At 57.3% G+C, this 14,980-nt stretch overlaps 1 protein-coding gene across 1 annotated transcript; it reads right to left on the bottom strand.

The window, feature by feature from the left end:
* Window positions 1-547: 547 nt before the first annotated feature.
* CBX6 (chromobox 6) lies at window positions 548-11,581 on the bottom strand. Its single transcript, XM_047740493.1, has 5 exons — window positions 11,409-11,581; window positions 11,184-11,227; window positions 10,943-11,008; window positions 10,725-10,791; window positions 548-6,380 (listed from the first exon to the last, which is right to left on the bottom strand). The coding sequence occupies exons 1-5, from the start codon at window positions 11,475-11,477 to the stop codon at window positions 5,376-5,378; spliced, it is 1,251 nt and encodes a 416-aa protein (XP_047596449.1). The 5' UTR covers window positions 11,478-11,581; the 3' UTR covers window positions 548-5,375.
* Between the last annotated feature and the right edge of the window lie 3,399 nt (window positions 11,582-14,980).

Below are 14,980 nucleotides of genomic sequence, written 5' to 3' on the forward strand. Positions count from 1 at the left end.
TGTGGCAAGAAGCTTGTTAGGGAGGTGCCTGGGTGGCTCAGTGGGTTAAGCCTCTGCCTTCAGCCTGGGCCATGGTCTCGGGGTCCTGGGATCGAGCCCCGCATTGGGATCTCTGCTAGGCAGGGAATCTGCTCCCCCCACCCTCTCTGCCTACTTGTGATCTGTCTTCAAATAAATAAAATCTCAAAAAAAAAAAAAAAAAGCTTGTTAGGGACCCAGCCCCACAGGCTCCCTCGTCTGCAGCTACTATAATTCCAAGTGGGGGCCGGGGAGCAGGGAGCCGGCAGTGGCAGGCCCTACCCCCTCCAAGGTACCCACCAGCCTGGAAGTCCTGCAGTCTCACGGCTTGGGGTCCTCACCCCCAGCTCAGCCCACCTACCGGCTGCAAGGTGGGAGGCGGTGAGCTCGGAAATGGGCCACAGCTGGCAGGCCAGGCCACCCGCCTCCTTACCCGCAGCAGGTGAGGCCTGGCCAGATGTGATGCATAAAGACCACAGGCATGACGGGAAGAAATGAGACAGACACATCCCCACCCTAGGGGCCAGGCTTTAGCTTCGGAATGTGACAATTTATTTGGGGGGGGGGCAAAAGAGGCTTTTCACTCCCCCTTCCTGGCATTGATACAACATTGAAGAGCAGCAGGAACTAAACGTACAAGACGAGAGTAATCGGCACAAACCCCCCTCCCCCGGGCCCAGAAACAACTGAATCCGGAACAGAACCAAAGCCCACACCCAAAACACGCGGTCTTCTCCACCCGCAGGCTCCAGGCAGGTGGCCTGGGGGGCGGCATCTCCATTTCTGGTCTCCTGCCGCCCGCTCAGTCCCTCTCCTGCACCACTGGAGGCAAAGTTTAGCCAGCTGGCAGCTGGATGGTTGAACCACAGACAAAGGCAACAACACTTCATTTTTAAAATGAGAAAGAGAAAAAAAGAGATGGCGCCCCTCCCCAAATATAGAGCTATATACGTATATTTTATATATATAGAATTCATTCGTGCACAATTCATTTAAATGAGCTTTTCAAAAATTAAAAAAAATTATAAGATACATTTTTTTTAGGCCTTTGTTTTTTTAAATTAAAACAAACAAAAAGTGTCTATCTGCACTCCTCCCAAGAAGGGGGGCAGGCCCCAGAACCCTTCGTTCCTTCTACCTTGCTTGGCCTATTGCAAGGGGTCCCCTGTTAGACCATCAACCCTGTTTGCCTAGCCGAAGCTCTGCATACAGTAGGCACTCACTCAGTGTTGGAGCAGGGTATCAACTCCTTCGAGGAGGGGCAGGGGGACCCCGCAGGCATGGGGCGTGGGGTCCTCAGTCTCCACTCAGCCTGGCCCCGTACTTTGGCATCTTGGTGACTGCCAGCAACATGGGAGTCAGGCTGGGGAGACCCTCTCCTGGAGTGTTAGCCCCTAAACTCCTTTTTGAATCCGAGAGGAGATGCAGACCGAAAAAAACGAAAACCTTTAAACACCTTCCTTTTCTTTTTAAAAGTGATTCCTTAAACCATACAAGCCCCCAGAGAGGCTGCCTTGGACTAGTGCATGGGAGCCCGAAAGCGGAACTGACCCTATGGGGCTCCACTGTCCGGCGTGGGCCAAGTGCAAAAACAAAATAAAAGCAAAAAAACCCCAAAACCCAAAAAACCCAACCCAACCCAACCAACCAATAAAATCCCAGAAGGTGGGAATGGTGGTGCGTCCACTTGGGTCCCCATGGAGGTTAAAAGGGCTGGTCATGGCCCAGCACCCCCCACCTAACAGGTTCCTCCTCTGGGCTGACCCCTCAACCAGGGCTGCCTGGGAAGGGGGAGGGCCATGGGGGGGGGCTGCCAGCTCTGTAGTGGCCTCAACATCCCAGGCTCCCTCCTTTGAATGGGCTTTTGCCAAAACGCCAGAGCAGCTGGGCTCTTCACCCCAGCGAAGCAGCTTTGCCTCCCAGAACCCCAGTTTCCCGGTCTTTTCAATGGGGTAACCCCTCCCACTGTGCCCACCTCACACTGAGGTTGGACCTCAATCATCCCTTCTTTCCAGGAGAAGGATGGGGCTCGTTTTGCCCCAGACCCCTTTGCAGGGCAAGAACAAGGGGGCTGTGGGAGGCTAGAGGCCCCAGTGCCAAAGACGTCGACCAGCACTGAATCCTCAGCACCCGTCTGGACACCAGCAGTGCTTTATGAAGAGGACTTGGACCCAATACGCCCATTTCACAGAAGGGCACACGGAGGGTCAGAGAGGGGAATAAGACAGAGAGGTGTCCCAACTTCCCATCTCAAATTGGAGACACCAGACCTCACTTGTTTCCTATGACATGTGGATGGGGAAGGGGTGGCATTAAGGGGAGATGACCGATGCCCCAACCGACACTGAATATAGCAGGATATCAGGCTTTGGGGGGTATCTCACATATAAAAATAAAGCAAACCAGAATGCAACTTCTGCTTGGTAATTAGGCAAACGGAAAAGCAGCAAGGGGAGAGGGCCTGTAGGAGGCTGATTCGTGCAAGAGTGTGTGTGTGGGGGGGGGGCTGTTATGGGTCCCCGCTCAGAGCCACCCTGGGAGAGAGATAAGGAGGGCCCCACTTGCTCTTGACCCTGTGCCCACCTCAAAGCAGTGCGCATGCGTGCCTCTGTGTGTGCTGACACGGAATGGGGCCACATGGCAGAGGGTCAGGGGCAGCGGCCCACCTGTGCAAAGAGAAGGGGCAGGCGTTCCCCTCTCCCCATGGTTACCCCCATCCCTTACCACCTAAAATTCTCCCAGAATCTACAGCTCCTTCTCCCTGAAGCTTGTATCCCCCACCTGGTCAGGGAAGCTCAGGGGTGTTGTGGTTGGGGTGATGGGGAGGGAGGGACCAGATGACCTGACAAGCTGGCAAACGAATGACAGAGAGCAAGAAACCCAACTGTATCTAGTCACCGGCCTTCCTGGACAAAGTCATGAAGGACGCAACAGTGGGACTCCTGCTCACCCCCCACCTCCCCAACCTTCCCCTCAGATCTCAGCTCCCTTTGCTGGGCGCCTGCAGGGCTGGCTAGTTCCCTTGGGACCAGCAGTCATCCTTCTCTTTGAAGGAGGGTGGGTGTGGGGTCTGGGCCCAGGATAGGAGGGAGGTTGCCCCCAGCCTCAGGCAGAGGGGAGAGAGCAAGCAGTGGGCCAAACCCCAAGGACCCGCCCACCAGGCCTAGGCCCTCCGTCCCAGGTCCTAACACCGCCACCTCACCTGTGCAATCACTGCAGTACGAATTTTCTTTAAATATCTCTTTCTCTCCCCTCCCCCCACTCCCACCCTGACCCCATAGGAATCCCACAATATTTTTTTCTATTTCTTTTTTCTTTTTTCCTCTTTTTTTGTTTTTTGTTTTTTTGCAAAACTAATTCTTTCACTTTCCTGTCATAAAATCACCTCTGAAAACACAACTTCTTTACAAAAAAAGTCACGAATGACACGGACTCTCAGGAAAACACATTTCTATGGTCTCTGGAAAACACCTGTAACTGACACCCAGGCAGTCACTCACCTGGGGTGAGGGGTCAGTGGGGGGGGGGGGACATCCCCTCGAAGGACAGAGGAGAAATACCAGCCCTTATTTGGGGGGAAGCCAATTGGCACTTGGACGGCCACAGAGCCAACACAAAGGGCAGGGTGGGGAGGGGTCTAGGAGTGCCAGCCCCCCAAACCCTGGGAGGGCCCTTGTCCTACATCGGGGGGGGGGGGCAGGGAGAGTTGGAAGAACAAGTCCTCCCATACTCTGGACAAAGGCATTTGCTCCCTAACGGGATTCCCCTTCTGCCTCCTCCTACCTTTGCCATCACGCTTCTCAGTTGGGACACTGCTCGCTGCACACGCCAGGAAGTTCCCTCGAGCCAGAAGCAGGGCTGTGCCACCCAGGCCAGACTGAGACCCGGGGCCGGCCCAGCAGGTGGCCACCCCACAGTGCCCCGGAGCCCAGGTCCCACATACCCTCTGTCTCCTGGAGAGCACATGCCCCTCTTTGGTCACCCCCTTCGGCCTGCCCGCCCTCCCAATGCCTGACCTAAAGCTGGGGCCCTGGCCTCCGCCACTGGCACAGACCTTTCTGCTCCCTGGCGACAGAGAAGGAAAGCCATCCGGGGCTCCAGAGCCTCCTACTGGTGCCAGCAGGCGGTGCTGTGAGAAGAGTTTCAGCGGTCAGAAGCAAGGCGGCGGTGGGGGGTGGGGGGCGGCAGGAGAGCCTGGGACATCCCCCCCCACACACACACCCGGCGTGGTTTCCAGGCTTCCTCCTTCCCCCACACGCGGGAAAGGAAAGAAGGGGAAGGCCGGGGCGGGCATCTTCCCGCTCCACCTCAGTCCCCACCGTGCCATGTCTGCAGCAAAAGCCTGGCTGGCTGAGTGGACCCCCTAGAAGAGGAGGGTGTGGGGGTGCGCACCCCAGCACATTTGGGCTGGGGGGGAATCGGCCTGGGGGCTCCATAGCAAACTCCTTGGACCTGCACCAGGTCTGGGCAAGGAAAGGTCGGGCCTTCAACAATCACATTCTGAGCAACCCTCAAGGGAGCCGCCTGGAAAGCCTTGGGCCCAGCACATGTCCAGGTACGCGCGCAAACACGCCGTGGGGCGGCAGGGACGCCCGCCAGCTGGAAGTTTCCACGGCAGATTCTTGTAGCACCTTTGGTTGAGAACTGAAGGGCCCTTTAGCTACTGGGAGGCCAAGGCAGGGTGAGGTCCCCGCCGACCCCTCCCACCTCTGAGATGGGGAGGAGGAAGGAGCCAGGCCGGGTGGAGCCTAAGGGGACCTGCTCAGGTCAGGTCCAGGTCAGGTCCAGCAGTGGGCAGGAAAACCCAGGCCTCTGGCCCTGCTCCTGCCACCCTCACTGACCTCTGACTGGGCTTTGCCAACCCTGGCCCTCCTGCCCAGGTCTGGAGGGGAAGGAAAGGGTCAGCGCCCCCACTGGGAGGAGGGTCTCCTAGGGGCCCCACAGCTGCCGGGTTAGCACCGAGAAATTCAGATGCTGTGCATGAGAGCTGAAAGCAAGCTGGGGAGACAGAGCAGGATGCGGAGCAGGCAGCTGAACCCCAGGTTAGGGGGCTCCCTGGGAGCCACCCAGCAGGCCCCACCATGCATGGGCAGGGAGGGTGCCAAGGGCCAAGAAGGACTTCCAAGTGCCCTCACCCCACCCCAGCCCTAACCCGTTCCAGGACTGCTGCTCCCACTGGGCTCGAGGGAGGGGGGGTGCTCCAACTGCCCAGCCCCATCCTGGAGGGGCCACACTGAGCCATTTGAAACAAGCAAAGCACAGGCAGAGGTGTCTGAGGGTGGGGATGGGGGCGGGAGCAAGAGGATGACTTTGGGCAGGAGGGCCCCCCCAAGCCCCCCTCCTTGGTGGAGCCCCCCTCACTTGCTCACCCCACCGCTGCCACCACCCCCAGTGGCACCTGCTACTCCAGTAGCCACCTTCTCGAAATCCTCGGGGTTGCAGAATTCCTTGATAGTGACTGTCAGAAGGTTGCTGGTGACATCGGTGACAACCACATTGGAGCAGGGTGACATCTCAGGGCGCCAGTCCCCAGCTTCAGGCTCGGAGGCAGCACTGGCAGGCTCCGGGGCCGCGGGCAGCGCTGGGCTGGTGGCAGCAGAGATGTCGGGAAGCACCCGCTTGCTGGTGGCCACGGCCTCAGAAGGGATGGACAGGTCAAGCACTTCCGGCTCCCGCCAGTCGGGAGCAGTGGGGCTCACGGTCTCAGGGAGCAGCTTGGGGGGCACATCGTGGGGGTCCGATGAGGACTGCGGTGCTGGCGAGGGGCAGCTGGAGGAGCTGGAGCTGCGGGCATCAAAGGGGGCCGCAGGGGCAGCCAGGAGCAGCCCTGGGCTGGGAGGGGCCGCAGGGTCAGCCTTCCCCGCCGGCGGGGGAGGCGGAGGGCCGGGCGGGGGCTTATTGTACAGCGCGAAGGGGCCGAACTTCATGTGGCGGATCTGGGTGCGTAGGATGCTCTCGCTGAACTTCTTGCTCTTGCCGATGACCCGGTTCCTCGAGGGGACCTTGGGGCGAGCGAGTGCTCCGGCCCCCTGCCCAGGGCCCCCGCCGCCGCCCGTGCCCTTGTCGATGACTTTCAGATTGAGGATGATGCGGTTACGCTTGGGCTCCCGAGGCTTCACCTTGCGGTTGATGATGCGCACCGTCTCGGAAAAAGGCGAGATAGGGGGGCGCAGGCCGGGGCTGCTGCCCTGGGGGTCAGGGCGGGGCAGGGGGCGGCGGGACATGCGGTGGCAGCGGCGGATGTCCTTCTTGAGCCGGTGCACAGCCGCGCTGGAGTGCAGCTTGGGCGAGGAGGCGCTGACGCCCGGCTTGACAGAGAAGTGCACATCGCTGATGCGGAGGGCCTCGGCCTGGGCCCGCGCCTGCGTGGCGGGGAGGTGGGGGGCGGTGAGCAGGGGTGGGGCTTCCTGTTGACCTCCCCCGGACGTGCCCCCACTCCCCCCTGTGCCTGCCACCCCCAAGTCCCACCTCATTAAACCATCCTGAGAGCCTGTCAGAGAACCCGCGGGTCTCCCAACCCTGTCTTAGAGACCAAAGGAAAGGGACTCCGGTGAAACAAAGCGCACGTCTGAGGACCCGTCAACCCTTGTCCAAGCGGGACTCTAAGTCCTGCTACTTTTGAGGGCCTGGGTCCCTGGGACAGATGGATGGGCAGCTGCCTTGGTTGACACAGGAGTGCCAGCAACCAGGCCACTGCCGGGGAAGAACTCTGCTCCGTGAAGGATCCCAGCCTTGCCGGGCACTCCCCCACAGACAGATTCTTGGTGCCAGAAGGAAGAGGGAGGCCCCTCCCCGCTCCACCCCACACCCCAGGGCCACTGACCTACTTGCAGGGTCCCAAAGGCTCTGTCTGCACTCTGTTTCTGGACAGGCTGCGCCTCCACCTTGGACCTGCCTCCCTGGCTGATCGTCCCCTCTGGGACCGCCTCTTGACCCTCTCAGCGCCTCCTGTACCCTCGCAGCCCCTCCCACTTCCCCTCTTGGGTCTGATACGTCTGTCTGCCCAGGATCTGGCTCAAGGCCTGAGGCTGAGCAAATCAGGGCCAACAGATTCCAAAGCCTGCACCTCAAGCCTAGGGTGGAATCTACCCCGCTGAGACAAGAATCTGGTGGGGATGGACCAAGAGGTGGGACCAACTTCATACCCTGGCACGGGCGGGGTGGTGGTGTGTGTGTGGGGGGGGAGGCAGGATAGTTGAGCAGGCCTGCGGGCAGCCAGGGAACCTTCCCCGGCTCCTGGGCTCAGCTGTACTCCCAAGTGTGAAATCTGTAAGCCCCCACCCCCCCCACCACCGCCGAGTTTAGAGCAGGGGACTCACAGGGTCATATAAACTGCCCCCCATGGCCAGCCCTTCCTTCACTAACAAAGTACTAGAGTCACAAGACAGCTCCGACTCCCAATACACAGCCTCTCCCCCAGGGGCTGCCCTCCCTGGAGAAGACAAGGGGAAGGCAGTGAGGATGTTGGGGGACTCAGTGTAATAAAAAATGGATGGGGCCTGGAGGAACACAGCTTAGAGGCACAGGCCTGTCCCAGAGGTGTTGCTAAGACTAACAGGGAAGGCACAGAGTCCAGTGGGGAGAAGATGCAGTGGTCAAGGGACTAAAAGCAATGGCTGATCGGTCATCTACACACATCCTGGGACCTGGTCGGGGACACTCGCTAGGCAGTATCTGCCTCAATCCAGGTGGAAGACAGTGGTGGCCGAGTGGGAGGACACACTCCCACGGTCCATCTGTGAGATCCCCAAGAGTGAGATCTGCTCTGGGATCTCTCCACCACCTCCCCCACAGCACTAGACGCTTAACTGGTCCCTGTGAGGTAGCCTGGGTGCGCCTCAGACAAAACTAGGTCGTATCTGACCACAGGCCCCCGAAGCGGTGTTTGTGGACTTATTTGCTGAATTAGCAAGGTCTATAGAAGGTGGGAGAAACACTTTTTATGCTACGTGGCCCTTCTGGCCTCGCTTGGAAGGGGTCTCCTGGGGCTGCTTGGCCAATAATCCCTTTGGGCACTAGGTGGCAGCACCTGCGATCCAGCGTGCCCCACGCTGGCGCTGCCCCCTCCTCCTGGGCACCAGTCAGTAGAGTCAGGACGGGGCTCCCTCACATCCCTTCTCAGACAAAGCCAGGAGGGGGCCAGCCTCAACTTGGCACGGCAAGCAAGGTTCATCCCCAAGGGAGCTTGGGGGAATCTCCACTCTTTCTAATCCCTGCCCCCCCATCCCCGGAGGGGTTAGCATTCACGCCATCCACAGGCTGCCTGAGCTCTCAGACCTCTGTCCTCCTGGCTCTGCCCAAGTCCAGGGCTGATGGTTCCTGAGACGAGGCAAAAGTGGGCAAACCTCAGACCTGGGACGACACTCTGGCTCAGTGGGCCATCCCCTACAGTCAGATAATACATGCTACCTGCTCCACCCAGCGTCTGGCACACAGCCCATACTTGACAAATACCAGATTTCTCTCTCCCCAGAGGTGTGGGGACAGGGGATCGATGAGCGATAATCTTTTACTAATACATGGTTTCCAAACCTTTTATGAGGAACACGCCTCACTTTATAGCTTCTAAATATTGTTAAAAAAAAAAAAAAGACTGGTTTACCCTTTCTCTTCCTCTTTCCTCCCCAGGCTGAGAATTCTGTGAAGGTAGGATCTGGGTCTGCCTGTGAATTAAAAAGGCCAACCGCAGCCACTGTGTTTGCTGCACTCTGATGGGGTGAGGCACAGCTCTGAGGGGTTGGCCTGTACCATAGACCACAGCACAGAAGTTTAGAGATCTGGACCCTGCCACTGACTCTCTGTGACCGTGGACCAGTGCCACAACCTCCCTGGCCTTCGTTTTCCTAGGTATAAAATGGGGCTAAGTCACAACCTACCTCACGGGCTCCCGTTTGCCTTCAGAACAGCTCCGGGCAGAAAGTAAAGGCTGAGTATCATTTGTTTACAAAACACACCCCCTCTTGGCAACCCACAGAGCCATGGGCTCGGGCCAAGATGGTCTCCATCACCCCTTGCCAACATCCACATCACTCTCGTAAGGCTCAGGTCCACTCAGCTGCCTCTCCACCCCCTCCCCGACCACCTCTGCGGCCTTCATCGTCTCCTCAGTATCCACCTTGTCCCCTCCACCGGATGTGTGTACTCTCTGAGGGACAGGGGGAGGAAAAGGAGCCAGAATGAATGCAGGAAGCTGGGTGGTCGGCCCTCGAGTTAAGTCACCTCTCCTCTCTGGGCCTTGATTTTTTTCATCTGGGTAATGGGACTAATATTCCTTCATAAGGTTGTTGAGAGGATTAAAGGAGATAATCCAGGTGAGGATTTAGCACCCCATTAGAAGCCAGAGCTAATCAAGGGGGAGAAAAAGGCATTTCATGAATCAAAACTCACGGTCATTACTCACTTGACCGCTAGAGGGCGCTCCAGCTGCGCTGAGAGGCTGTCACACAGCCCACCCGCCCTCCAGCTGCTCCGCCCCATCCCTCCTCCTCTAAGAAGCATCGAAGGTTAAGGGCGCTCCTCCATGGATCCCCTAATGTGTGTCGGTTGGGAAGAGGAGTCATGGAAATAGGTCATTCTGGAAACCAACGGTTCTTTCATGTCTGCTTTAAGTTCAAACCCTTAGCCAGGCACAGACCTTTTGGGGTGGGGGTGGGGCTGGAGAGGCCCACCCCACCTTCATGGGGCTTTGGGCCTTTTGCAAGAACTGGAGATGCTGAGGCTGTGCCTTCTGCACAGTCTCTTTCCTGCAGAGTTCTCCCTGCCCTTCTGGTGCCGATCACCCGAGTCACAGGCTGTCAGGGTGGGAAGGGGTCCCGAGGCAATGTTAGCACTATTGGGCTGACTATAGTGTCCCACGGAGGCCCGCCTGCAGTCTTGCCCATCTCCTAGGGTCATCTCACCTTAGCTCTCCGACTCGGACCTTTCTCACTAAGAAAAATCAAACAATCCCCCCAAAAGCCCCAAGATGGCTTCCTCTGGGGCTAGGTCTCCCTCCCTTGCCAAGGCTAATGTGCTATGCTCCCACTCCCCCCAGGCCCCATCCTCATTAGAACCTCCAGAAACAGCGAGGGGTGGGGGGGGCGGAAAGCGTGGGAGGTGGGGAGGCAGTGGCCCGGCCCAGGTGATAAACTCAAAGTGAAGTGATCTAAGGTCAAATTCAACTTGCATTCCCCAGCGAGGAGGGGAGGCACACAGAACAAATCCTAAGACAGAGAAGGAAGCTGAGGTAGGGAGGCAAGTGGCCCCCAAAGGCTTCTCCGGTTCCCAGCCCTGAGGAAAACTACATTTACTCTCCCCACGGATCCTAATTCCAGGCAGAGCCCTACCAGCTCAAGGCTAGGGGAGATGAGGGTTCGCCTCATCTGATGAGTAACCTCCCTGCTACCCGCTCAGGTAGACAGCCCCCACCTGCCTCACCCACCCCCATTCTGGAGCCCCGCTGGTCTGCCCCAACCCTGGTTTCTTCCGCGAGGATTATCCTCTTCCGTCAGTCCCCACTCCCAGGCCCCTCTTGCTAAAGCTGGAGCTGGCCAGGGCCGGCTGCCAGGGGTTCGGTCTGGGGCTCACAACCACCCCCTGCCCAGCTGGGGCCCCTCTGGAAAGGTCCGCCTGCCTGGGCAGCCGAGGATCTGTCCCTCCCTCGCAGGCCCCGTGCTGCGCCAGGGCTAGGGGCCCGAGAGGGGGCTGCTGGGGCTGGGCCAGGTTACCTTCAGGAGGAAAGTTTTGGGTTTGGGTCCCCTCTTCTTGGGCCCATACAGCTCACGCTCCCTCTCCCTGCGGCCGAGAAACGCCAAAGGTTAAAAAGAGCCCCTTCGCGGGCCCCACTCCGCGCTGCCCTCCCCGGCTCTCCCGCTTCCCCCGCGTCCCCGCGCGGCGCCCCAGCCGAGCCTTGGCCCCGCCGCCCCTGCCAGCTCCGCAAACTCACTTCTGCTCGAAGGCTGCAATGAGCCGCGAGTCCAGGATGTTCTCCTCAGGCTCCCAAGTGCTGTACCTGCCGAGTCACACATGCACAAAATAAAAATGAAAACCTAAGGGGCAGAGGCACAAGCGAGGCAGCAAACGTGCACACTTCCCCCCCCCCACCCCCCACCACCAAAGGAAAAAAAAGGCCCTGGCTGTCCGCTGCCTCCCCTCCCCCCTCGCCCCTGGACCCCAGTGGCACTTACTTGATGGCCCACCCCTTCCATTTCACCAGGTACTCGATGCGTCCCTGAAAAACAGAGGAAAAAAGGGGGGGGGGAGTGGGGGTGGGGAGGATGCGGGGACGCGAGGAGGCGGCGGCGCGGGGGTGGGCGAGAGAGCCCTGGTTAGCGGGACCGCTTGGCCCCGATGGGCCGCGGACCCGGACACCGGCTGCGGGGCAAGGCGTCCCGCCTCGGGAGGAGGCTCACCTTTCGGATCCGCCGTTTGATGATGGATTCGGCCGCGAAGACCCGCTCGCCCACTGCAGACAGCTCCATCTTGCTCAGCGGCACCCACAGCCCATAATACTCCCAGCTCCCGCGGCCGGTGCTGCACCGCTCGCGCACGCGCCGCAGCGCACAGGCCCCGGCGGGCGGGCGCGCGGCGGGGCGCGCGCTCGTGTTCCAGCTGCGGGCCGTCACGTGACCCCTCGGGGCAGGCGCGCCGTTGCCAGGACCTCCCCCTCCCCCGGGGCGGTTGCTAGGGAAAGTGAGCGCTCCCGGGGCGGGGGTGCGCGCTGGCTCTTAAAGGGGCCTCGCCTGGCGGCGGGAGTCCGGGCCCGGAACCCGGGGGATGTTTGGCTTGCGGGAGGCCTGGTCGGGCGCAGTGCAGTCTACCAAACGCTTTCTTATTCCCTTCTCCATCTTCCCGGCCCCCGATAGCTGGCAACTTCTCCCTCCTTTTAACACCTCCCCCTTGCAAGTCTCCCTAGGCCCCAGCAGGGGAAGGGCTATGGAGTCTCCGCAGCTGCCGCGCATCCTCCCAGCAGAAGTTTGCAAACAGTTAAATATGATACAGCAGAAATGCATTTGCTGTTGCCTTGCCAGGCCCTGCGGGAATTTCTTTAAAACATTGCCCTCCCCCTCCCCAATCCATTATTTATGTATTCGTGGGAGTGTGGTTTTGTAACCAGCTCAGATGAATTAAAACAAAAACTCCACCGCAGGAAGAGGGGTGGGGGCGGTGACTTGGGGTGGAGGAAGGCTGGGAGGATCCTGTGTGTCTGTTCTTCGGCCGGGGTTTTGGGCGGCACCTGCCTTCACCCTGGAGGGGGGGTGAAGATCGCAGCCAGGACTATGTGGCGGCGAGGGGAGGGACAGAGAGGCTGTGGGGTGAGACGGGTTTCTGGCACCCCAGATCAGGCCCGAGTGGGTCATCCATGGGTCATTTGGCAAAAACCACCCAAAGGACCTTGTCTGTTTGTTTTCTGATTCCCAGGCCCCCTGGCCTCTGCGCTCTTCGGCTGCGTGCAGGTCCTTCGGTGGGTCCGCCATTGCTCCCGGGGAGACCAGATCCCAGCTTCCTATTTTAGGAGAGACCGGGAGACCGGGCTGTCGCGGAATGGACAGGAAATAGCCCTGCCACACAATACGCTCCATTTATTTTCCTTTGAATTATTTAAAGATTATTTTTAATTACACCAGTGGTCTTGTTCTTTGTAAATTAAAAAAAAAAAGGCCGACTGTCCATAATCTCCATCAAACCGTTGTTAATATCTTCATGAATCCTCACCCAGCTTCTGTTCTACTTCTATACAAACACACGTATGTATGCATGTGTATACATTATTGTACATAGTATATATATTGATTTCTTTTTAACAAGATGGGATCTTATGAATCCCACTGTTTGGAATCTGCTTTTCTCCCTTAATGATATAAAGCGAACCTCTCTTGGTGTCAGTTGGAAATTTTGCCACCATTTGCGTGGCTGTGGTGGGGCTGAGACGGGGGCGGAGAGGAATGGGGATGTAAGGATCAGGATCGTCTCCTGCTTTCACCACTTGCTTATTAGAAAAGAGGATTTTCACATTTCTGTATCGTAATACCAATTCTTGTGGTTTCAGATCAGTCGCATCAAAATTTCTGCTTCTCCTCCCTGTATCTATGCAGATTTGTTCAATTATTATCTTGGGAGAAATCCCCCTCACCTTCCTTAAAATCAACATGCTCTTGAAAAATAGCTGTTTGCTGGCCAGCCCAAAGTGGGCTTTGGTCTAAGAATACAGCTGCCTTCCTGGGGATGATGGGGGTGGATGGAAGATGAGCTATGTGGATATGAATGTGTGTGTGAGTGTGTGTTCAGACAGAGACGGGCAGCCAGATAAAGTGGGTAAACATGAAATCTGTTTGTTAGTTCACTCAGCGGCTTTTGTGACCCTATTTAAGATTGTGTTCAGCCACCTAAACAAAGCTGCCCCAGGCTTGAGGAGCTCTTATGTGAGAGGCACCTGCCACATAGTGTGACTAGTGCTAGGATAAACACGCAGTAATTTCCTACAGCTGCTGTAACAAATTACCACATACTTAATAGCTTTTAGTAGCACAGACTTATTATCTTACAGTTCTGGAGGTCAGAAGTCCCAAATCAGTGTCATGGAGCTAGGGTCAAGATATCCCTAGGGCTGGTTCCTTCTGGAGGCTCCAGAAGAGAATCCATTCCTTCCTTGCCTCTTCCAACTCCTGGAAGCTGCTGGCATTCCTTGGCTCATGGCTGTCTCACTCCAATGTTTACTTTTGTCTTCCCCTGACTTACCTCCTGCTTCTTTCTGGTAAGGACCTTTGTGATTACATTGGGCTCCCTCAGATAATTGAGGATTATCTTCTCATCTCAGCATCCTTACCTTAATCATGTCTTGAACGTCCCTTTTACCCCAGGGTGACTGACATATTACACAGTGTATGTAAGCTCTCCATCCCAGGAGCTCGGCGTCATGACCTGTGCCAAAGGCAGACGCTTCGCCCACTGAGCCACGCAGGCGCCCCTCATAGAGCATCTCTATTCTATGAGAGAAAGTCCCTTCTACCTCTTCCACAGTCTGTCCTTCTGAGATTTGGTCCAGCACCGCGAGGGAAAAGTTTAATCTCCTGGGCTGTGCGAGTTGCACAGAGAAAGGGCATTTCAGCTAGTCTGTGCTACAAAACACCATCATTTGGTGGTTTCATACACAAGAATCTATTTTTTATAAATCTGTGGGTTGCCTGAGCTTGGCTGGGCCATTTGCGTGTGTGTGTGTGTGCGTGTGTGTGCATTGTTTGGTCTTTACCTGGCCTTGCTTCGGGTCCTTCATGGGGCTGCAGTCAGAGACATGGCCAGAGTCTCTCATGTTGGGGGGCTTCGTCCTGGTGTTAGCTGGGCCTTGCTCTCCTCATGGCCTCTCACAATTCAGTCATCCAGTGCAGGCTTCCTTTCAGGCTGCAGGAGCCCTATAAGGAGGAGGAACACCGCAAGGCCTTGAAAGGTCCAGCCTTGGAAGTTACACAACAGAGCTTCTACCACGGGCTGTTGGTCAGAGTCGGCGGCAGAATTCAAGGTCATCAAGATTCCTGCTTCCCTGTGCACCCTCCCCAGCCCCCTGTGCTTGTCCAGCATAATCTCTTCCCCCTGCTCCCCCCCACCATGAGAATGACACTTGCCATGAGCTGGATTTTCTCCCATGATCAGGTTAAATGAAAAGGTAAGGGCTTTTGCAATGTGATGAATGTCCCCAACCCGCCGACGTTGACTTAATCAAAGGGAGTCCGTGATCCGGTTCTCTTCTCACGGCACTTGTAACACCAAACATGTGGGTTTGCTCCTCACCCCAACAACCAGATTTCCAGCCTTTTTTTTTTTAAGATTTTATTTATTTATTTGACACAATGAGAGAGATCACAAGTAGGCAGAGAGGGGAAAGCAGGCTCCCTGCTGAGCAGAGAGCCTGATGCAGGGCTTGATCCCAAGACCCTGAGATCATGACCAGAACGGAAGGCAGAGGCTTAACCCACTGAACCACCCAGGT

This window comes from Lutra lutra, chromosome 8 (assembly GCF_902655055.1).
Source record: "Lutra lutra chromosome 8, mLutLut1.2, whole genome shotgun sequence".
Lineage (NCBI taxonomy): Eukaryota > Metazoa > Chordata > Mammalia > Carnivora > Mustelidae > Lutra > Lutra lutra.